A 21,262-nucleotide genomic window follows, 5' to 3' on the forward strand; every position below is an offset into this window, starting at 1 on the left:
ACTGGCAAGTTTGTAAACATATACTTTAATGTCAAGGTTCAGGTTGAAACAATTTTTTACAAAGATTGTGAGTTGAAATGTTGTAACTGGACTTGCGGGGAGCCGGGGGCAGCCCCTGCACCGGCCTTTCCCGCCTGCTGCGCACATCAAAGGAGTTACATTGGCTTCACAAAATTAAAGTGGCCTTGGCTTACCGGCAGTTACATTTCCACTTGTCCCACCCAGCTAATTTTTAAAAAAACTAACTCGCTAATAGGGCCATTGGTGCAAATGTAGTCATAACAGAAGTGAACGGAAGGGCCAGTGGGGTTGAGTCCCTGTTCAACCCCACGTCCGAGCGGGCAGACTACCTACAGGGAGCGCGTTCCGCATCCCGGGCCCAGGGTTCTCTCTCTCCAGGGTCCCCGCGTCCCACATGCTTTGACACAGTCAACATGCACTCAAGCAAAACACAGCCTGGCAAGGACCCCACAACAGCACCTGTCCTCCCACCTCTGCCCGGCTCACCGGGCGAGTCCGGCCGGCGGTGCTGGCGCCCCCTACCGGGGGCAGGCGGTACAGCTCGCTCTGAGCAAAGCGGGGCGCTAGAGGTGGGTAGGGTGTTAGGTCTGCAAACAGCAAGGTGGTTTAAAAAATCAGTTCCACAAATGCATTATGTATCTGACATCCAAACCCCTTGCACATCCAGTGTCAATTTATCTTTTGACATCAAATAAACCCCAGCAGAGCAACGGAGCTAAGATTCGGATGCGTGAGCGGTGGTGTCCGTGCCCTCCCGGCGCCGCCGCCGCCGCCGCGCACTCGATGTTATGCCCATGGAAGGTCTGCAGCAAGTTTCATTTGCAAAGCAGCATTAGCAAACAGAAGCAGCTGCACCATAAATGAGTAACCTCTAAATTATTGGTAATTATATTTAATGAAATGTCCCTCAGAGTCCCTTTGTTACCTTCAGGTGACACACTGTAAGGAACCTGCCCACCTCGCTAAGCTGACTTCTCAGCCGCCTCCGTCTCCTGCTCCGACAGCTTCTCCTCCGACAGCACAGACATCCACGGGGACACGGAGCGGGTGATGCTCTGCTTAGCCAGGTTGTAGTGGTTCACGACGGCGTAGAACTTATCTGGGGAGTGGGGGTCCTGCTCCGCGTAGTAGGCCGCCAAGCCGTTGGGAATGCACTGAGCGTTCTGAAAGACAGAGGCCAGGGCACGTGGGCGACGCCGGAGGGGCGCCTGCCCGGGGCTCGGCGGAGGCGGGTCTGTGTCACAGGGCCTTCCCGCCTCAGGAAAGATCTTGCGCTAGTGATCACATTAGGCCTAGAAAACAGCGAAACTTTTGACGTGTCCACCCGAAATAACGAAGGAAGGGAAGACAGGCTTCCTGTGAGCTGGGTCCCTGGCCGGCCTCCCCGGGTCAGGGAGGGAGCGCATCCGCAAAGGAGACCGGGCGGGGGCGGGGGCCATGGGTTGGGCGGTGCCACCTGCGGGGACGCTGGCGGCGTGGCCTTCGGTCGGAGCACGCCAGGGAGGCACTGAGGCCCTCAGGAGGGCACGCCGAGTGTGGTGGGATGGTCCCCAGCAAGGGAGAAGCTCTGTCCCTACAGGCCAGAGTCCAGGGCAGGCGGGAAGGGGAGGCTTCGGATGGCGGGAAACCCCTCGGGCTGCATGTGAAATGCTGTCTTCCGGGCATTGTGCGAGGACGCCAGTCTGCAGCTCTCCTGAGCATGCGGGGTCCGGGGCCCAGGGCTGCCTTCCCGTGTCCGTCCAGCCGAGAGGTGCCCAGCCTGGCCCACCACCTAGGTTTTGTTGCCTCCGGGTCTGGAGGCGGGTGAAGGATGGGTCACGTTTCTGGGGAGAAGGGGGTCACAGGCACGGCGCCTGGCAGAGGGTTAGAAGCCAGTCGGTGCGGCAGCCCTACGTCTCTGTCCCCCCGGGGGCCCGGTGCTGGGTGGCTGTCCCTGCTTGGTGCGGTAGAGCTGCTGCGTCTCCTGCCGTCAGTGCAGTGGAGGCGCACCCGCTGCTTACACCGCGGCGAGCCAGTCCTCCCCACCAGCTCGCCGCACCCCGGGACGCCAGGGTGAGGGGCCTGCCCGCCCCCCAGGAGCACACAGCCGCTTCCAGAAAGAACCGGCAAGGCATGCAGGGTGTCCGCCTAACAGTCACGGGGGGCTGGGACCTGTTGTCCGGTGCGTGCTGTGTGCCACACGCCAGCACTGTGGAACGAGACACCACACCAGCCAAGTGTGCGTCCGCAAGTGTGGACCATGACCAACGCGGCAGGCGGACAGGGGACGCACAGTCAGGAGGGCGGTCCAAGTGCCACCCCTGCCCCCAGACCCCCGCGTGGCCCTAGACAGCCCGCCCGCCCGCCCTGCCTCCCTGCAGGCCCAGCTGCCCCGGCAGGCGGCCCTCCCCTTTCTGCGGGGCCGCCACACCTGCAGGCCCTCCCCAGGCGTTTCCTTCCACGGGAACCTTTCCCAAGGACCCGCGCCTCAGATGCTTTGAAGTGAGACGGTGCAACCTCATCCCTGGACTGGGCAAGGGGAGAGGATGGAGCTTTACCTTGAGGACAAATCCCTCCGGGCAGAGGCGCTCGTACTTGTACACCTTGTAGACGACCAGGAAGACGACGCAGGTGAGGAAGGCCAGGGCGATGAAGACCAGCACCGAGACCTGCGGGCAGAGGGGCGTCAGGGCGGCCGGGGGCCGTGGGCCCGGGCAGGCTTGGCGGGGGCTGACCCTGGAAGGAGGCCCGGAAACAAGGCGCCGGGAGCCGCGGGAGGCAAGGTGCCAGCCCAGTCACTGTTCCCTGCACGGCTTTTCGTGCCGCTTTCATTCTCACTGCGTCCGTCTGTCACCCTTGACCTCATAAACCAGCTATTTTTAGATTTCCAGGCCCTTCGCTGAGGGCTCCAGGTACAAATGAGATCAGACTCATGGTCACTGGGACGCATGACCGATGGTGCCCATCTGACTGCCGCCAGCCCCCAAGGTGGCGCAGCCACCGCCGGCTCATCGACCGTCCCACGGTGTCTCCTGAGACCTGGCCGCCGGCCCGGCCCTTGAGCTGGGACCAGCGGGGCAGGAACGGCAGGCCCCTGGGCCCCATCGCCCCCGCCCCCTGCCCCGGCGCCCTGCCAGCTCAGCCAGCAAGCTCTTCGCTGCGCGAGGCCGAGCAGCAGCAGCAGGGCCGGCGCCAACGGCCCACAGCAGGGGCCCAGCTGCCGGCGGGTAAATGCAGGTAACCGCGGGACGGGCACCGGGGTGGGAGGCCCCGCCACAGCTGGAGGACGAGGGGCACGGGCGACAAAAGGATGCCAGATCGGGGCCTCGAAGCGGCTCCCTGGGAGGGCTCTCGCCCTCTCTCCGGGCCAGAGGCGCTCCAGTCTGCGGACGATGAACACAGCCTGCGGATCCCACGCCTGGCCCCGGAAGACAGGATGGAGCCGCAGCGGCCACGGGGTCGAACATGCGCACGGGGAAGGTGCCGTCGGTGCTGGCGGCAGGGACACAACCACCCGGCCCCAGGCATCCGAGGGGGACGCTGGGTGGCAGAGGAGGTCAGATTGTCCAGGGTGGGGAGGGGGCAGCGGCCCCACCGGCACGTGGCATCAGAGGGAGCAGCTGAGCAGGTTCAGGGCTTCCCAGTGAGAGCAGGAACCCTGTTGGCCCAGCGCTGGGGGCGGGGGCGGGGGCGGGGGCAGCAAGGTCGCAGCGCAGCCTGCGCAGCCAGGCTCTAAGCCACCAGCTCCTCCAGGCCTGGGCTGCTGCCTGCTGATGGCGGCAGCAGGGCCCAGGGCCCAGGGCCCAGTGCGGTGCTCCAGGACAGCAGCCGGGCATGGCGGGTGCTGCGGTAGGAAGCATTTGCCCTCGGTGCTGCCGCTGTCCCCACGGCCGCTCCCTCCTCGCTCAGGTGGCACAGCTGGGAGATGCAGAGCCTCCCACAGGCCTGTCCCCCTGCCCCCGCCCCACACTTACGGGTGACTACTGCTCCCCCAAACCTACCCTGCCCGGGCCCAGCCCCCTGCTGGCAGCCCCTTGGGCCATGAGGGCAGCTTCAGGAGCTCTGCACAGGCTAGAGCCAAAGGGCCGCCTCGCCCCGGGCTCTGTCGGGAGAGCTGTATCAGCACCTCCTTCTAGCCCCTGATGTTTCACTTCGAGCATTGGGAAACACTATTACAAGAAGAGCTCCACGGCACGCAACAGGTTAAGCCCTATTAGACTGTGATCTTGACAAAATCTAGCAAAGGAAATTCAACAACACATTAAAGGATCGCACACTGTGATCGAGTAGGATTCATCCCAGGGATGCAAGGATGGTTCAACACCCAACAATCGATCAATGCAATACATCACAATTAATAAAATGTAGGATAAAAATTAAATGATAATCTCAAAGGATGTGGGGGGAAATATTGATAAAAGTCAACATCCATTTATGATAAAAACTCAGCCAAGTGGGTACAGAGGGAACATACCTCAACACAACAAAGGCCACATGTGACAAGCCCAGAGCTAATGTCACAAGTGGGAAAAGCTGGAAGCCCTTCCTCTAAGACCAGGAGCAAGACCAGGGTGCCCGCTCTCTCCACTCGCGTTCCATGCAGCACTGAAGCCCTAGCCAGAGCAGTCGGGCAAAAGGAAGGAAGGACGGGCATCCAAATTGGAAAGGAGGAGGGAAAATTACCACTATTTGCAGATGACCTATTATTATCTATAGAAAACCCTAAGGACGCCACCAAAAAATTGTTAGGGTTAATCCACCATTCAGTCCAGTTGCAGGACACAACTGGTTGAGGTAAGTGGGGACCAAAGGTGCCCACTCCGGCCCCAGGTACTCGCTGCTTTACAAAAGTTCGCTTGATGCCACTGTGCCTTTACCAAAGACCTACATTAGTGCCTGCCTCCACGCACTGAAAGAAAGCCGAAGGGGATTTTTCCTCTTATGGAGAAAAGGTGAAAAGCCCCCAGAGCACTCAGCGCGGGCTAGGCAGCGAGACACGGCCCGGGCAGCGGCCCCCGAGCACCGCCCCGGGCCCCGCGGCGCCTCGGCTCCCCGCCGCGGGGTTCAAGTCTGGGGGCATCCAGGCCTGGTTTCGATTTACTTTGTGCACCAATAGCAAGAGGTGTCTAAGGTCCCAGAGCAGCCTACGAGCTCGGAAGGGCGTCGTGTCTGGCACCAAACAATGTAATTAAGCATTTCAGTCGTGATGAATGAGACAGAGGCGATGTGCGTACACTGACCATGGGGCCTGGGGACGGTCCCAGATGTCCAACAAGGGAAGTACTGGCTGCTTCGCCTACGCCATGTGTCAGCTCACAGACGGCCTCAGAGGGGCCTCTGCTTCCAGACGGGGGGACCTGGTCCACGTCCTGGGAGCGCGATGTGCACCATGGTTACCACGGTAACAACGCTGTGCTGTGTATTTGCAAGTTGCTAAGAGATCTTAAAAGTTCTCATCACAAGGGAGAAAAATGTAACTGTGAAGTGCTGGGGGTTAACTAACGTACCCTGGTGGTCGTTTTACAAAATACACAAACACTGAGTCAGTGCGTTTCACACCTGAACCTGGTATCAGTGCATGTCAGTAGCATCGCAGTAAAAGAATCTGCCATGCAGTCCTAGAGGGGGGGCATCCTGAAACCTGTCCCTTGAGTTTGGAAGCCTTGTCAGGGGCCGGCTCAGAGCACCCCATCTGTTTAGGTTTAAAAATAACCCCCCCCCCCCTGGGCTCCGCTGGGCTGCGGGGAACCCCGGCCCCGGCCTCTCCCCGGCTCCGGCCTGGGCCCTCCACCCAGGGTTCCCGGGCCTCGCCACCGGGCAGTCCACAGAGCCCACAGAGGAGAGCATGACACTCCCCAGAGTAGTCAGGGGAGAAGGGCAAAGAAACAAACCCCCGGAGAGTCAGCAGGAGGCGCTGTCCTGCTGCCTGTCCCCTCGCCTGCTCCGACGCTGCCGACCCGACCCCTCTGGGCCTCCGCGTCTGCTCAGACTGGGAGACGCCCTGGTGGGGAGAGGTGGGTGTGCAGCTCGCCACAGGGCACGGTGTCCCCTCTATCATGGCCTGAGAGCCACAGGCCTTTCCAGAAAGACCCCCCGCAGCGAGCTCAGAACTACATCCCGGCTCTGCCACCTGCCACCTGAGGGACTGAGCAGGTCACCTGCATATTTCTTCTTTGAGGAGGGATACATGTGTATCAGGACAATGACAAGGGACCAGGAGCATGTTGTCGCCTCATGTGCTGGGCTCGCTATGGGTTGAATTGTGTCCCCGCAAAATACAGCTGCCCTAACCACCCCCACCCCGACCCCGCCCGGTTCCTGTGCCGGCGACCTTACTTGGAAATGGGATCTTTGCAGATGAGGTTAAATTAGGCTGAGGTCATGGGGGCGGGCGGGCCCTAACCTGCAGCTTTGTGTGAGCCGCCTCCCACGGGGCGGGGCACGTGTACCCCAAGCTGCTGGAGCCCCGGTAGGAGCGGCAGTTTGGCGCGAGCATGCAAAGTCTGCGGTGGGCTCGGTACCCCGCGCCCTGCTCCCGGAATTAATTCCACACAGAAGTGGGTCCTCGGATGATCCCCACGGTTCTAGGCTTAGGCTGTGCACAGGAAGCGCCTGGGGAGCTTTCAATGGTACTGATGCCCGGGGAGGCCCTGACATTAGGGCGTCGCTGCTCTGGGCGGGGCACGGGCAGTTCCAGGGGCACCTTCGTCTGGGTTTCATCAGGCAAACGCTCACCCACGGGCAGGGGAGGAGGCGGAGGACCCGGCGCGGCTCTGCCCTCCACCGGCCCCCAGGGGCCGCAGAGCCGGGCTGCAGGGGCAGCGTCCGACCCCGCGCCTGCGCTGTCCCGGAGCGGGGCTACGGGAGGAGAGCCTTTTCTCAGGGCCGACGTCCTGGTCACAGACACGAGGCCGAGTGCTGGGGCCCACGGCGCTTTGGGTGACCCGAGGAAATGGTTTTTAACTTTGTTTAAAAACCAGAAGGAAGAAACATCATAATAATGAATATCTGTACCGAGTCCATCCTGGGTTGCTTTCATCTTCAGACCAAGGCGCTCAGGAGATACTGTTTGTCCGTTGGTTTGTTTAAGAGGAAGGGCCCACAAAGGCTAGAGGACGTTCTCAGAGGTGACAGCGGCCGCCCTGGGGCGCCTCTGGCGCCACATGCCCACCGTTGCCTCTGCCAGGGGCCTGAGCCCTTCACAGCGCAGGGCAGGCTCCTAAAGGAGAGGCAGGGCCGCGGGGGTCGGAGGCTTCCCGGAAGGGGCACCGGGAGGCAGGGAGAGGGCAGTTTCAGAGGAAGAAAGGGCTGTGCCAAAGCCCTCAGGCATCGAAGGACACAAGGCGTCCTGAAGCGTCAGGGTCCTACAGGAGAGGACACGACCGGGGTGGCAAAGGTCCCTATGTGCCACACCAGCGAGCGGGAACCCAGACGGTTCCTGGGCACTGAAGGACCCAGGAGGCAGCTGCCCCTTTGTGACACATCAGCGTTCCTCGCAGGCCTGGGAGGTGTCACCAGCCGGCTGAAGGGCAGCTGTGTGCCCCCGGCGAGGGGTGGCAGAGCAGATGCCGCATTCTCTCTCAGTCGCTCCACTTCTGTGCAGCTGTCAGTGAAAACCCAAGGCAGGGAACAAGGGGAAGAGGTGACAGTCCCACCAGGGGGTGTGACCTCACTGCCCGTGTCCCCTGGCGTGTGGCCTTCCGCGGCCCAGGAGGCTCTGCTGTGGGCAGGGGGCTTCCGGGGCAGCCGAGGCGGGGGGGGTTCCCCCGCACTGGTGACACTGACCCCCGTGCCAGCCAGGCAAAGGCGACCCGTCCTTCTCAGCATCCGCTCCAAATGCACGGAACGCGACACACAGTGCTGCAAAGACAGCCCGTAACACTGCAACACCGCTCTCCAAACACTGCAAAGCTGCACACGTGTGATATACAGCTGCTCCTTTATTAACACACCAAACAAGATCTCATAAATGCTGCGACTTCAGAGCAACGATGAGAGTGAACACATCCCCAGGCCTTGGCAAGCACTGCAGGGTGACGGAACACCACCTGTGATCTGGCGACCGTCACAGGCGTGACTAGCGCTCCCCGAGCCCACTGCCTCCGGGGAAAGTGGAGGAATTCCTGCACCACAAACTATGAAACGCCGCTACGGAAGCTAAAGATGGGATTACTTCCCAGCTAGATCCGCGTTCAGGATTCGATGCAGCCAAAATCCCAGCGGCTTCCCCCACCCCCTGCAGAAGTGGAAATTGCAAGGGATCCTGCACAGCCAAAGCAATCTTGCAGACAGAACGGTTGGAGGACTCACCCTTCCCAGTTTGGAACTTACTACAAAACTACGGTAATGAAAACAGTGTGGCGCTGGTGTAAAAATAGCCACAGAAAGCAATGACATAGAACAGAGTCCAGAAACAAAACCACGCGTCCCTGGTCAAACGATTTTCAGTATGGGTGCCAAGGCCGTCCGATGGGGCAGGGACAGTCTCCTCAACAAACGGCGCCTGGACAGCTGGACAGCTGCATGCAAAGCGGTGAAACGACCCGTTCCTCACACCACGTGCCGAAATTAACTCAAAATGGGATAAAGACCTACTAAATGTAAAAGCTAAAGCCATAAAACTCTTCGGGGGGGGAAAAAACACAGCAATTAAATCTTCATGACCTTGGATTTGGCAACGGCAACTTGGACACCAAAAGCACAAGCAACAAAAAAAGCAAATTGTACTTCAGCAAAAGTAAACAATGTTACACATTAAAGACCACGAACAAGAAAGTGCAGGACAACCCAGAAATGGGAGAAAACCCCGGCCATGGGACAAGGGCCAGTTCCCAGGAAGGACGAGGAGCCCCGACACCTCAGCCACACAGAGGCCAACGGCCCAGCGAGAAATGGGAGAAGGTGTGACGCACACGTTTCTACACACACACACACACACACACACACACACACACACACACACACACGGCCGGCGCCACAGAAGCGACGCCCACCACCGTCAGCTGCGAGGGACGAGCACACCAGCGGCACAGTGCGCTGGCACCGGCATGGCCGTGAGAGAACAGGCAGGCAAGGCACCCGCGCGCAAGGACGTGGAGAAACGAAGCCGTCCGCCGTGCAGCGGCCCGGGAGAGCAAGTTCCCCCCTGCGTTAAACAGGACGTCCCCGCGTGAAGGGCCAACCCCACTCCCAGGGACATTCCCGGAACCACAGCCCACTGGTGTTCCAAGAACTTGTCGTGAGCGCTTACGCCAGCCTGGAGCAGGAGAAGCTGCCACCGAAGGCCACATGTTGCACGACGCCATTCCTATGACAGGGCCTAGACAGGGACCTCCAGAGGCAGAGAGCGAATCAGCGGCTGCTCGGGGCTGGGGGGTGCGGGGTGCGGGCAGGGGAGAGCACCAACGGGGCGGGCTCTCGTCTGGGGCGATGCTCTGGGACTAGATCGTGGTGACGGCTGGACACCATCGCAAATGTGCTAAATGTCACTGACTTGAACACTGTTCAACGGTACATTGTATGTTATGTATATTTTACCAGTTTTAAAGAACGAGTGGGAGGCAGGCAGCCAAGGGGCCCAGGCTGAGGCAGGGTGAGCCCACGCCAGAGCAGCCCTGCCCGGGGGGCGGGGGGGGGGTCTTGGGCGTTTTCTGGAAAGAACTGCCAGGCATGGAGTGCAAATGGGATATGGGCCTTGGGGTGGGTTTACAAGGGGTGTGTAAGGAAGGGGCCATGGGTCCTAGGTGCTTGGGCAGGTCCTGGCTGACAGTCCCTGCCCAGGCATCCCAAATGCACCGTGTCCACTCTCACCCAGGAGTGGCCCTGTGTGGGCCACTCAACTTACAGGGAAGGCCCTGCCTGGACCACGGGCCCGCTCTCCAAACGTTCACCGTGAGCTGGGAGCCAGGAAGCGCCCACTGTAGAGATGAGGGATGCGCGTGGCGCTGGAACTTGCTGTGTTCCCGCCTGCTCTTCCTGGCCTGGAGTCTCCTCTCCTACTGGGGGCCTCCGGGGGTGACTGCCCCGCTGGGTGGGGCCTCCGGTGTCTGCAGCAGGGGACAGTCGCCCCACAGAGCCCACGCAGCTGCAGGTGCGGGAGACAGGGCCTGGCGGGCTCGGTGTCCCAGGGACATGCGTCCGAGCCTACTTCCCCCCTTGGCTGGCTGGGTGACCTTAAGCCTGCTCCTTAACCTCTGTGACCTCCATTCCCCCCACAACACCAGGACGGCCAGATGAACCCTCAAGGCTGACAGCAACGGTCCCCATGAAGCTGGGGGCCCACGGCACTGCGTGGGCGGCAACTGGGTGGTCCTGATTCCAGTCATCACCCTCCTGCCCTTGGGGGGGCGGAGAAACGTGTACTTCCACTGAGTGATGCAGTAAAATAACCCTAGGAGAGTAAGATGGGTCCTGACATCGTCCAATGTTCACAGCACTCGAGAGTTTAGGTCCCACCCAAAAGTGAGCACACAGACACCCCCCACCCCGCAAGATGACAACCCGCTCATCACCCGATGCCCGGCGAAGCCCCCACTCGCTGGCTGGGCCAGGCGACGTGGGCCCTGCACGCTCAGACCCGGCAGCCGAGCCCCACAGGTGCTCAGCAGAGGGTGGGGGGTGTCCAGAGGCGGCACTTCCAGGAGCTGCGGCCCACCCCGTGAGGACCCCCCACTGAATGCCACGGGGACGCTGTGGCTGTTCATAAGTATTTAACAAATGCCTCCTGAAACACCCGGGGACCACTGGAGAGTGCACTCAAGGTCACGAAGGACATGAGAGAAAGATGCAAGCCACCCGCAAACCCACGTGTGACAGGTGCAGAGGGATGCGCCTGCAGCGCCACGAGCTAGTGACAGGGCCACTCCCGCAGCCGTGGCCTCTCCTCCTAGGACGCTCCAGCTCTGTGCTGACCCTGGCAGACACTCACGCAAGGCCGACCTTGGCGCCTCGCAAAGGACCGAAGGCAGCGCAGCAGGGGAAGGGGCTGCGGTGCGCTCCCCCAGACCCTTCGCCCCGGAACACGGGTGGAGCGCGGGCCTGCCAGCGGCTCTGTCAGGGCGGCCGCACAGCCCCGCCCCGCTGGCCGCCCTCCCTGTTGGGCGAGGGTGGGGAGCAGCAGCCCCACAGCCCCGGACGCCGCTCCGCGTGGGTGAGCCCGGACATGCAACTAAAAAATGTTTCTTTTTGGCATAACTATGCCTCCAATTAATAAAATAACGGCTTTTCTCATTGACATGAATGTCTTTGGAAACCCAGGTGTTGGGCCGCCACTGGCGGATGCGTCTGGCGATGTCCAAGTGGCCGGGTCTTAGAAAACCCTGGCCTCAGTCAGCAGTTACCTAGCAACCAGCCTAGCAACCTCGTGGCCAAGAGACTAGTCCCTGAGTGATCACCATAAAGCAACGTCCAAAGAGACTTCTCATCTCAAGGACGCCACCCAAAGGTACACAAAGGCGGGGCGCAGAGTGGCGGCGCCTCACTCCTGCACTGCACGATTTAGAGACAAAGGAGACATTCTTTACTTGTTGCTCCCACAGCTGAAAGGCCCAGTCTCATTCCCGAGAGTTGCACAGTGGGGACAATGGAAGGACTGAGGAGCTGGCAGGGGACAGACACGAGAGCGTCACGCCGCCAGGACGATGTGGAAGACCGTCTGCCCCAGTATTCAGAGAGAGGGTCCCCTACCCCAATCTGCCGACACCTCCCACGGGTGCCTTCATGGGTGCCAGAAACAAAACGGCAATGGAAGGCCGAGAGAACATTCCAGAAGATGAGCCCTCAGCACTTCCAGAAGGCACTGGCCCTCCTGAGCCTGCCGCGTCCTGGGACTAGAACGCATCCCCATCCACAAGGGGTCCGCGGGGGAGCTGGCTGCAGCGCACCCCCCAGGGCCGGCCCCTCCGTGACAGGCAGCCCACGGCAGGAGGGCGGCGAGCGGCCAGGCGGACCTCCTCCCCCACCCCCGTCAGCGGGGCCTGCTCGTCTGGGGCGAAGGCAGGTGGTTCTCCGGGGCAAGCCCAGCCCAGGGGCCTCCTGGTCCACCCAGCCGGGCTGCTCAGGCTCAGAGCCCCCTGCCACTCGCTGACCGAGTGCCCCCAGGCAGGGCGGCTGCCCTCGGGTGAAAAGAAAGAAACGAGGCCCAGAGAGAGGGCTCTGTCAGAGCCGCCGCGGGACCCAGACGCGAGGGCCGCAGGCAGGCCTGGGCGCCTCGCCAAGCGCCCGCTCTCTGGGGCCGCGGCCCATCTGTGGCCCATCTGTCGCCCACCCCGCCGCCCACCCTGCTGCCGGGCTGGGAGTGTGCGCGCACTCAGCATGGGGGGTCGGGGGAAGGGCCTGGGAACTCCCGCCCTGCCTGGCACTGGGGGTGATGACGGTCCGCTCCAGGAGTCCCCGGGCCTTCCTTTCTGGCTGATGTGGTCTCAGGGCCGGCAGGCCCTGACCGCCCTCCCAGTCACTAACTCAGGGCGAGAGGCCTTTGCTTCCAAGGGCCACCCCCCGACCACACAGGAATGCCCGGTCACAGGCCTCAGACCAGAAGAGAGGCGCGGGCCGAGAACAGGGAGCCGGGGGTGGGGGTGCGGCCAGGACACCGCGCTGTCCGAGGAAGAGGCGAGAGGGACAGGGCGCTGACACTGGAGGACGCGGGGTGCGGGGCTGGCCCCTCCGTCGGCCGCTGAGGGGGGTGACGGGGTTCCGTGAGGTCAAGGTCGGAAGGGTTCCTAGAAGCATAACAGTCAGCCCACCAGTGGCCTGGGGTTACAAGGCCAGGAGGGGCCACATGACCTCAGGTGTCACAGCCAAGGGCAGGCTGCCTGGGCTGGCACTCTCTGCCTCAGTTTCCTCTCAACGGTACAACGGAGACAATCACGGTCACAAGCTGGACCCAGAGTGTGGCTCGTGGGAGCACGCCACAGCGTTGGATGCTGTCACCGCCCCTTACAGAGGGCAAGGGAAACACCTGAAGGGGGAGGCAAATCCCCGGGGGCTTCCTGGGGGAGGTGATGCCTGAGTTGGCACGGGAGGCGGGTGGGCAGAGGGGTGCAGGAGCTGAAGGCGAGGCCCGTGGGCAGGTGTGTACGGCCGGAAGTGGGTGGAAAGGGACCCAGCTCTGAGGGCAGGGGGTCAGCCCCCACCGCTGACCACCTGGGACACAACTGCTTCATCTGTAAAAGGGGCTAGTGACGTCCCCCCCCGCCCCCGGGGTGGCTGTGAGTCACAGGGGCCACAGAGGCTGAGCGCCCGAGCGCGCCTGGCCTGCCTACGCGCAGTGCAGGGGCCCTGGGGACCACGGTGCAGTGAGGCACTGCACACCGGCTGCACATCCCCTTAGGCCTCCCCAGGGGTGGGGGCAGAGATGAGGCGCGGTTCTGCCACCGCAGTCGGTCCCCTGGGACGGGCACAGGTCCTCTGGGCAACGGGCGCCAGGCAACTACCCAGAGGCCCGGCTGTGGCTGCCGAGAGCCCTGGTCGCCAGGGGCGTCACCCATGCCCTAAGCAAGGGACTTGGGGACCCGCACCCAGGGAGTGTGCGGCAGAAGCACAAACGACGGACAGCGGGGGTGGGGGCCAGCGCCGGGCACCCGGTGGACGCTCGACAGGGGAAGGGGCTGCCATTCAAGTGCCACCCCGCGTCTGTGGACCCGCCGCACCGGGGCTGGGAGAGGCACAGGTCAAAGCGGGATGGGCAGGGGTCACCGCGGTGCCCACCATGGGAATGATGCCACCGTGGCCTCCGGATCTAGGTCACTTCCGCCTCAGCCAGGGGACGATCCCAGGGCGCGGGGGGCGGGGGGGGGCGGACAGTGAGAGCGGAGGCAGATGAGGCTCAGCCAGAGTGAAAGAAGGGAGGCGCCGGCCTCGGCCCCGTGTGGCCAGTCCCACAAACCCACAGCCCGGCCGCAATGTGAGAAGGGCATCGGCCACCACACCCCCCCTCAGACCGCCGGCAGGACCCGCCGCCGCAGACCTCTCTGGGCCCCAACTGCTCCATCTGTAGAATGGGCTGTACAAACAGCACTCACCTCTGGGGAGGGGGCGCGGGGCGGGACTAGATGAGCTAATAGCAGGAAACACCCCGTCCCCTGCCACTCGGGTGGGATCCGAGGGCCAGGCGGGCCTCTGCGGGGGTTTCCTCCAGCCCCATGACGCAGCAGGAGCCACAGGGAGGAGGATGGACTTAGGACCACGCCCCGGCTTCCCCAGCCACCCCACAAAGCCCCCTCACCGCCTGGGCTCCTGTGTGCAAAGAGTGCGGGCACCGCAGGGGGCGCTGTGCAAGCACCTCCACACCCTGGCGTGAGCAAAGTGCCCCCACGCCCACAGAGCGCCAGCCAGGCCACTCTTCAAGGCCTGGCAACCCGGTGACGTCCCCCACATCACCCGGTTCGGTCTGGGGGAGGGCCACCTGCCACCTCTCTCATGTTTCCCCAAGAGCACTTCTGGAAGATCAATACCCTACCTTGTTCCTCAACGGGCACAGCTATTTGCACTCCTGAGCCCCCCAAGGCGTGGTGAGGACCCACCCCATTCAGCGGCTGCATCTCCCCAGAAAACAATCCAGAGCGAGGCTTCCGGCCCTGGCAGGAGTGCGTCCAGCAGCCGTGTCCAGACGGCTTGGGCCTCGCCCCCCACGCCGCGTCGGGGTGTCATGGAGCGGCTGAATGCAGGGCCCTGGGCCCTGCCCCACGGAGCTTCGTCCGCTCTGTGCCTCCACTCCCTGCTCGGCAAAACGGGCCCCCCGACCGGCCCTCCCTGGCAGGAGGGTTGCCGAGGGTTGCGCAGATGAGCTGGCACACGGAAGGGCGCAGCGCTGTGTCTTGCAGGTGATGAGCCTGACAATTACCCTTCCGTTACTGCCTCTCCCTGCAGCTGTCGATGGAGATTTTCACATTCGCTGAGTGGCTTTGCATATGTGTATGACCTTTGTCTAAAAGGAAGTTTAGGGGTGGGTCCCCCTGTTATTAAAACTAAGTAACACGTGATCACTTGGGAAGACAGAGAAACGAAGAGCTTTTCTAAGCCGCAAGGTGGTTTGGCACGGCTGGGGTGTGCCCAGGGGAGCGGTGCCTCGTCCTGTCCCGGTCCCCTCCTGAGGTCCAGCGGCACCTCCCCGCCCCCCGGGGTCGCTCACCTTAAACCTCTCCGACATGCCCTCGGTGATGCTGACGGTGAACTCGGCGATCTTGTGCACGCGCCCTTTGCCTTTCTTGCGGTCGGGTTCATACTCAGTCTTGGTTTTCACGACCACCTTGTCCGGGAAACAGAAGCAAACATTTGGTCAGTGGGGGGCGGGCAGCCAGGCGCCTTCCAAAGGGCACGCATGTGAGAGTGTGTGAATTCCAAGCCGCTGTTTCGCCAGGAAATAGTTCACCAAAAAGAACCAGGACAGTCACTGTGGATGGTGGTCTCCCCTGTGCCAGGACTTTCAGAGAAATTACCCACGAATGACCCCCGACAGCAGCCCCGGGAGGGGACAGATGGTGATAGCTGAGGGGTAGAAAGGGTCCGCTCAGGGCCCAGGCCACACCGCTAGCAGGTGGCCAGCACAACACCCGCTTCCTCCGCCCACTGTCCGGCGCCCTCCCCTGACCCGGGCGGCATGGGGTGCCTTCGGTTCCCCGGGGGTCCTCAGAAGGAGCCGTGGGTAGGAGAGACGGTCTGAGGGTGCAGCTTCCCTCCAGGACTAGGCCGGAGCCGGCACTGGCCTCCAAGGCAAGTTAGTTCAGCCCATCCGCCCTCCTCTCTCTCTGTGAGGTGCGGGTATCTCCACCCAGGAAGCCGGCCCCGCCTCGTCCCATGCAAACCCTTCCCCACATCCACGCCAGCCTCAGGGGAAGCCCAACATGCCCCTTCCTGCCTCCTCCCCATCCCTGCCCTCCGCACACCCTGGGACCAGGGCCTGTTTACTTCTGTCCGCACCGGACAAGGAGGCGTCCAGGAGCAGCCGGGGCTACGCATCTCCAATCCCCAGGCCCCGCTCCCAGAGCAAGAAGTTCGTGCGGGACTGGGGAGCCCCGCCCCCCCCCATGACAATGCCCCTTCGCTTGCGTGGCCCAAGGTCCGGGGCAGATGCCCGCTCTCCGTGATGGGGGGACCCAGGGCAGAAGAAGAAACACCCCTCAGGTCAGGACGGTCACCCCCAGGCGGGCAGCTGGAGGGGCTCCCACCCTGAGCTTGTCCCGTTACCTGTCTCGGGGAGAACGTGGCCCATGCCACATTCCCTGAAAACGTGGGCCATCCCTGAAAAATGACCCCCGGGGCCACTCCCTGCAACCACGCTCTCGTCGGCCCTTCGCCCCCTCCCGCCAACACAGAGGACGGGCGTGCCCAGCGCGATGGCAGCCTGCGCCCCGTCCCACCTGGGAAGGCGCCCGTCTGGGGGCAGTGCCTGGGCCCCCCCTGCCGTCCATCCCAACCCCAACTGAGCCGGACTGGCTGTGTGACCTTGAGCATGCACTCGCCGCTCAGGACCTCCACATCCTCGCCTGGGAAACGGGACAAGGTCCACCTCCACGGGCCGGTGTGAGGCGAGGGAGTCCGCGGCTCCTCAGCCCGGGAGGTGGCGCTCGGTGTTCCTTCCATCAGCCACTAACAGGCCTGGTGACCTTGGGCAAGTCCCTTAAACCCTCTGTGTCTCCACTCCCACCCTGTTGCGTGGCATAATGACAGGGGTCACCCACCATGGCCGGTAGAGCAGAGGAATTGAAGCCCGTGAGGCCCGCAGCCCAGTGCCTGGTGCCCGAGACATGCACGGAGCCTCAGGGGCCACGGCCCAGCCCCCGCTGCCAGCTCTGTGGCTGCCGGCACCGCCGCACCCCCAGAACCTCGGCACTCGGCACGCGCTCTCAGGACAGATTCCGCTGACAACCCTCACGGCATCGTCCCTCAGCCCTCGGACACTGGGTCGTGGGGGACAGGTGGCATTGCCTCCCTGAACGCTGGCTGTAAGCAACACGCAGTCGCTGCTGTTTGGGTTCAGAGGGGTCTTGTCAGAGACGCCTGGCCCTGCCGGGGGGCGGGCGGAGCAGAAGGCCCCGCCGTGAGCCGCTGCCTTCCGGGAACAGCGGCCTTTAGTCCAGTGACCTTGGGCACATCCCGGACGTAACTCTCGTGACTCGTTTCCTCACCTGTGACCTCAGAAACCTCGGACACCAACCATCAGTCCCTGCCAGTCGCTCCCTGTGTTTGAACACGCCCAGAGACGGGGGGCGCCTCACCTTCCGGGGCGGCCGCGGCTACCCCGAGGGAGCCCCGCTGGCCGGCCAGGACTCCCTGCCTGAACGCCTCTCGGACACAAGCCTGTGCACCAGCCAGTCCTGGAATGGAACAGACTGAGGGCGAAAGAGGAGGGTCAGGACGGAGGGAGGGAGTCACTGACGGGCACTGCTCGGACGTGGCATTCCTGGCTCAGGCCACTACCACTCCGCGGGCAAGGCGGGAGGGGGCGCTGGGGGCGTGGGGCCAGGCTGTGCTACCTGGGCCGGTGCGATGCCCAGCCTGCCCAGCCCCTTCCACGCAGCCTCTTTTGGACCATCAGAGCCCCGAACGGCCCCAGCCACGGCCCAGTTGCACAGGTGACCAGCGGACCCCCCTTGCCTGATCTGAAACACCTGTGCCCGCCTCGCTCCTGCCCTGCCACCACCCAACACAGACAATGCAGCGGGGGAGGGGCCCCCTCGGGAGGGCAGAGTGGACCTCTCAAGGGGCGCGCCCTGGCAGTAAAGGAATCATCTAGAAGGGAAGGACCCACCACAGGAATATCCCGCCATCCCTACAGCCAGCCGTCACCAACAAGGCCAAATAAACAACCAAGCCTGAGTCAGAACCTCCTCACCAGGGACCAGATGACACGATTAATGCGAATGCGCTTCATTCCAGGACTGAAGGTGCTCAGGCTGGTTTTTAAGCAGCAGTAAGGTAGTGAGAAAGGATACTGGTTTCTTGTTTTAGGTTTCTCTTTTACAAAGCAATCGTGTAGGCTTTTAAACATCGTATTTACCATTTTAAGTGTTAACTCCTGAAAAATATCATCCCTAATCAGGACCAACTACTTGACTGGATGCTGTGTAACAAAAGGCAGGGGTCTTTAAATTCAGAAAAAAATAAAAACCCTCCACCACTTGGAGGGTGTCCCCAGCTACACCAGCACGGAGGGGCAGGCGCGCGCATTTGGAGGTTTCACAAAAGGAACAAAGGAGAAGGAGACTGGAGGGAGCGCACGCAGCCTGCAGCACCCTGGCCGGCCTGGGAGGGGCGGGCGCGGCGGCTGAAGAGGGGAGTCGGTCCTAGGAGGGGCCCTCGGCCGAGGAGAAGGGCCTCCCCACCGCATTGGGGCAAATCAGGATGGAACAGAACCACCTGGGAAGGCACGAGGGGCGGCGGGTCCTGCGCTCACCCCAGACCCAGGGCTCCCTGGTGCCACGGGGCAGGGATGGGGAGGAGCAGCGCCAGGGAGCAGCTGGGGGCGGGGGCATCTCTCCGACAAGACTCCCACGAAAATCAAGAAGGGGCCTTTCCCGCCGTGCGCCTTCCGTTGTCCGCACGAAGCTGTCATCTCAGGCCCCCGGATCATCCGACCCTCAATGACGCGCGGGGACGCTGTCCCAGAGAGGGGGTGTCCCCCCGCACGCCCCGGCCCGCCCCACTTCGCGTCCCCAGCGCACGCGACGGATTTCTTTTGTTGCGGCCGCCGCCCGGGATTTGGGGGTGCGCACCCACCAGCGCGCGGTGCGGAGCCTCTCACCTTATCCGGGGGCGGGAACTGCAGCTGATTGACATCGAGGGGCGTCATCAAGGGGATGGTATCGAAGCCATCCTCCAGCAGCGCCTGCTTGGTGCCCTTCTCCGCGAAATTGCTCCCCAACTTCACCATGGTTCCGGGAGACCCGAGGCTGCCGCCTGCGTGGGGAGAGCCGGGCGAGAGTCACCGCCAGCAGGACCCGCCCGCTGCCCCCAACTCTCCAGCCGCCTCGTCTCTGGGGAGGGGTAGTGTGGATACGGCGCTCACACCGCTCGGGGTGGGGGTGCTGTGTCTTTACAGGCTCTGGCCCCGATGGACGAAAGCGCAGGGGCGCTCCGCGGGCGGGCGAGGGGGCGCTGACCCTGCCCGGCGGGTCGACCCCCGTCCCTCTCGTCTGGAGAATCTAGCGGCCCCGGAGCCCGCTCCCGGCGGGCAGGGCCCAGCCCCGGCGCCGCGGCCGCCCGCACTCACCGCGCCCGGCTCCGGCAGGTCTGGGCTCCGACGCGCTCCGCGCCTCCGCGCCCCAGCTCTGCTCGCAGCAATGGCGAAGGCGGCGCCGCGCGGCCGGGCGGGAGCGAGCGATTGGGCTCGCCGGCGGCCCCCTCCCCCTTCCTTCTCCTCCCCTCCCGCCTCCCTTCCTGCCGCTCCCGGGGGCTAATTGTGCGCCGGTGCGTGTGCGCGTGTGGCCGCCGCGCCTCCGCCTTGACGCAGCGCGCGCGCGGTGCACAAAGGAGCTCGGGGCGGGCGAGAGAGGGGCGCTCCCCGGGGACCTTGCACCGCAAACCGAGGGGGAGGGGCGAGGAGGGGGACAGGAGCGCGCCCCGGAGGGGGATCGCGGCAGCGGAAGGCACCCCGGGGCCGGAGGCCGGGGATGCGGGAAGCGGAAAGAGGACTGCGCGACACTGGGGCGGCGGCCGGGGCGCAAGGCGAGTCGTAGGGAAAAAGCGGAATGTCCTAGGGATGGAGTGCCCCCGAAAGTGGGGGAGGGCGCCCGGTCTGCAGCCGCTCGGACCTGGGGGTCTTGAATTATGGTGAAGGGCTTGGGGAGGGGGATTACAGGAGATAGGGACGGTGGCAGGGACGGAGCGTTCCCCCTGCGCGCAGCGGGGTTGGGGAGGGAGCAACAAAAAGAGGGCGCGTCCCTGTGTAAAGGGGGCACAGATGGAAGAGGAGGCGGGCGATGTCAGGTGATGCGGAATGGAGCGGGGCGTGCTCTCCAGAGCTGGGGTCTTGGCCGGTGAGGGGCCGCCCCGGGGTCCTGGGAGGGAGGGTGTTCAAGTCAAAGAGAGAGTCTCAGGCGCCGCGTTGGAGGGAGAGGGAAAGGTTTCCTGGTCTGGCCGGAGGTGGAAGCAGAGGTCGCCTTTCCGCAGCCGCAGCCTCCAGCGTCCTGGGCGCCCCTAGAGGAGGCAGAGCCTGAAATGAAGGAGGGGGTTCCACCCCCAGCGGGCCCCTGTCGCAGCTGCCCGCAGTAAGGCCCCATTTTGCAGACCCCCAACCCGTCCAGGCTGCAGGCCCCTGGGGTGCGAAGCGGCGGGGCTGTGGGAGCCCCACGAGGAGCTGGGGAGGAACCCTGCGGCCGCCTTCCCGGGCACCTGTGTCCCGCTCTGGGCGCGCGCACAGTGGGTGTTCCCCGAAGGCTGACGTTCACAGCCCGGCCCCGGGTGCCCCCTTTGCCTGGCCGATGGCCCCAGGCCCCGCGTTTTCCACCAGGCAACCGAGAGCATGAGAGAAATCCCCCCCCACACAGTAAACGGAGACAGAGGGCACCGAGCCGCGGCCCAGAGCCGCCCCTTTTACGGAGGTGGTAACTGGATTCCTCTTCCCTCCCCTAGGGCCCCAGGCAGCAGACAGGCCCAGGCCCACCCAGGAGGGGCAGGTGTCCCAGCAGCTGACCTCTGCCACCTGCCCCCGGGGCGGCCTCCGCATCCTCTTGTCAAGGCCCCTTGAAGGCAGGACTGGCGCAGTGACCAGGCCTCCCCTGCGTGGAACCCCAGGGGCAGGTGAGGAGAGCAGTCAGAGTCGCTCAGGTGCTGCCCTGGGCTGATGTCCTAATGTGTGAAGGTCAGGGGTCAGGAAGAACCCTGTGGGCTCCGGGGAGGAAGTGGTTTGGTCCTTGTCTCAGTTGCCAGCAGCAGTTTAAAGGCCATCAGCGCAAAAGGTCACCAGCGCATGCACACTGCTCGGGATCCCACGCAGGTTGCCGCAGGGCGGGCTGTCCCAGCCCCTCGCGGACCCCTCTTCCCCTCAAAGTCCCTGTCACCTGAGGACCACAGAGACAAGAAGGACTTGTGATTGTACAGAGAGAGCTACAGACAGTCACCGTGCAGTCCTGGGTTTTGACCGGTGCTGGTCGTCGGGACTTCGCAGCTTCGTCCTGCAGGAGCTGTTCTGTGGGCGTCCAAAGTGCCCCAGGCCCTGTGACGGTCACCCATGGGCGACGCCAAAGCCGGTGCACAACCCACCCACCAGGAGCTCAGAGGAGGGAAACGAACCACCAGCCTTGGAGGGAAGCAGCGCGCCCGG

The 21,262-nt window shown here is 63.5% G+C and overlaps 1 protein-coding gene across 1 annotated transcript; it reads right to left on the reverse strand.

The window, feature by feature from the left end:
• Window positions 1–835: 835 nt before the first annotated feature.
• Window positions 836–19,269, reverse strand: NSG1 (neuronal vesicle trafficking associated 1). Its single transcript, XM_054581930.1, has 5 exons — window positions 19,211–19,269; window positions 18,743–18,897; window positions 15,131–15,247; window positions 2,559–2,669; window positions 836–1,184 (listed from the first exon to the last, which is right to left on the reverse strand). Exons 2-5 carry the CDS (start codon window positions 18,869–18,871, stop codon window positions 984–986), a joined length of 558 nt encoding a protein of 185 aa, XP_054437905.1. The 5' UTR covers window positions 18,872–18,897; window positions 19,211–19,269; the 3' UTR covers window positions 836–983.
• Window positions 19,270–21,262: the final 1,993 nt, after the last annotated feature.

The sequence above is a fragment of the Pteronotus mesoamericanus genome, unplaced genomic scaffold (genome assembly GCF_021234165.1).
Source record: "Pteronotus mesoamericanus isolate MK-2021 breed Mesoamerican mustached bat unplaced genomic scaffold, CSHL_Meso_final contig_68, whole genome shotgun sequence".
NCBI lineage: Eukaryota > Metazoa > Chordata > Mammalia > Chiroptera > Mormoopidae > Pteronotus > Pteronotus mesoamericanus.

Bases quoted from the DNA above. Each gene is read 5' to 3' on its own strand.
- NSG1 (XM_054581930.1), bottom strand. From the start codon at position 18,871: ATGGTGAAGTTGGGGAGCAATTTCGCGGAGAAGGGCACCAAGCAGGCG. The intron at 15,248-18,742 runs GTGAGAGGCTCC...TTCCCGGACAAG, and splicing joins AGTTCCCGCCCCCGGATAAG to GTGGTCGTGAAAACCAAGAC. The intron at 1,185-2,558 runs GTAAAGCTCCAT...TCTGTCTTTCAG, and splicing joins CGGAGGGATTTGTCCTCAAG to AACGCTCAGTGCATTCCCAA.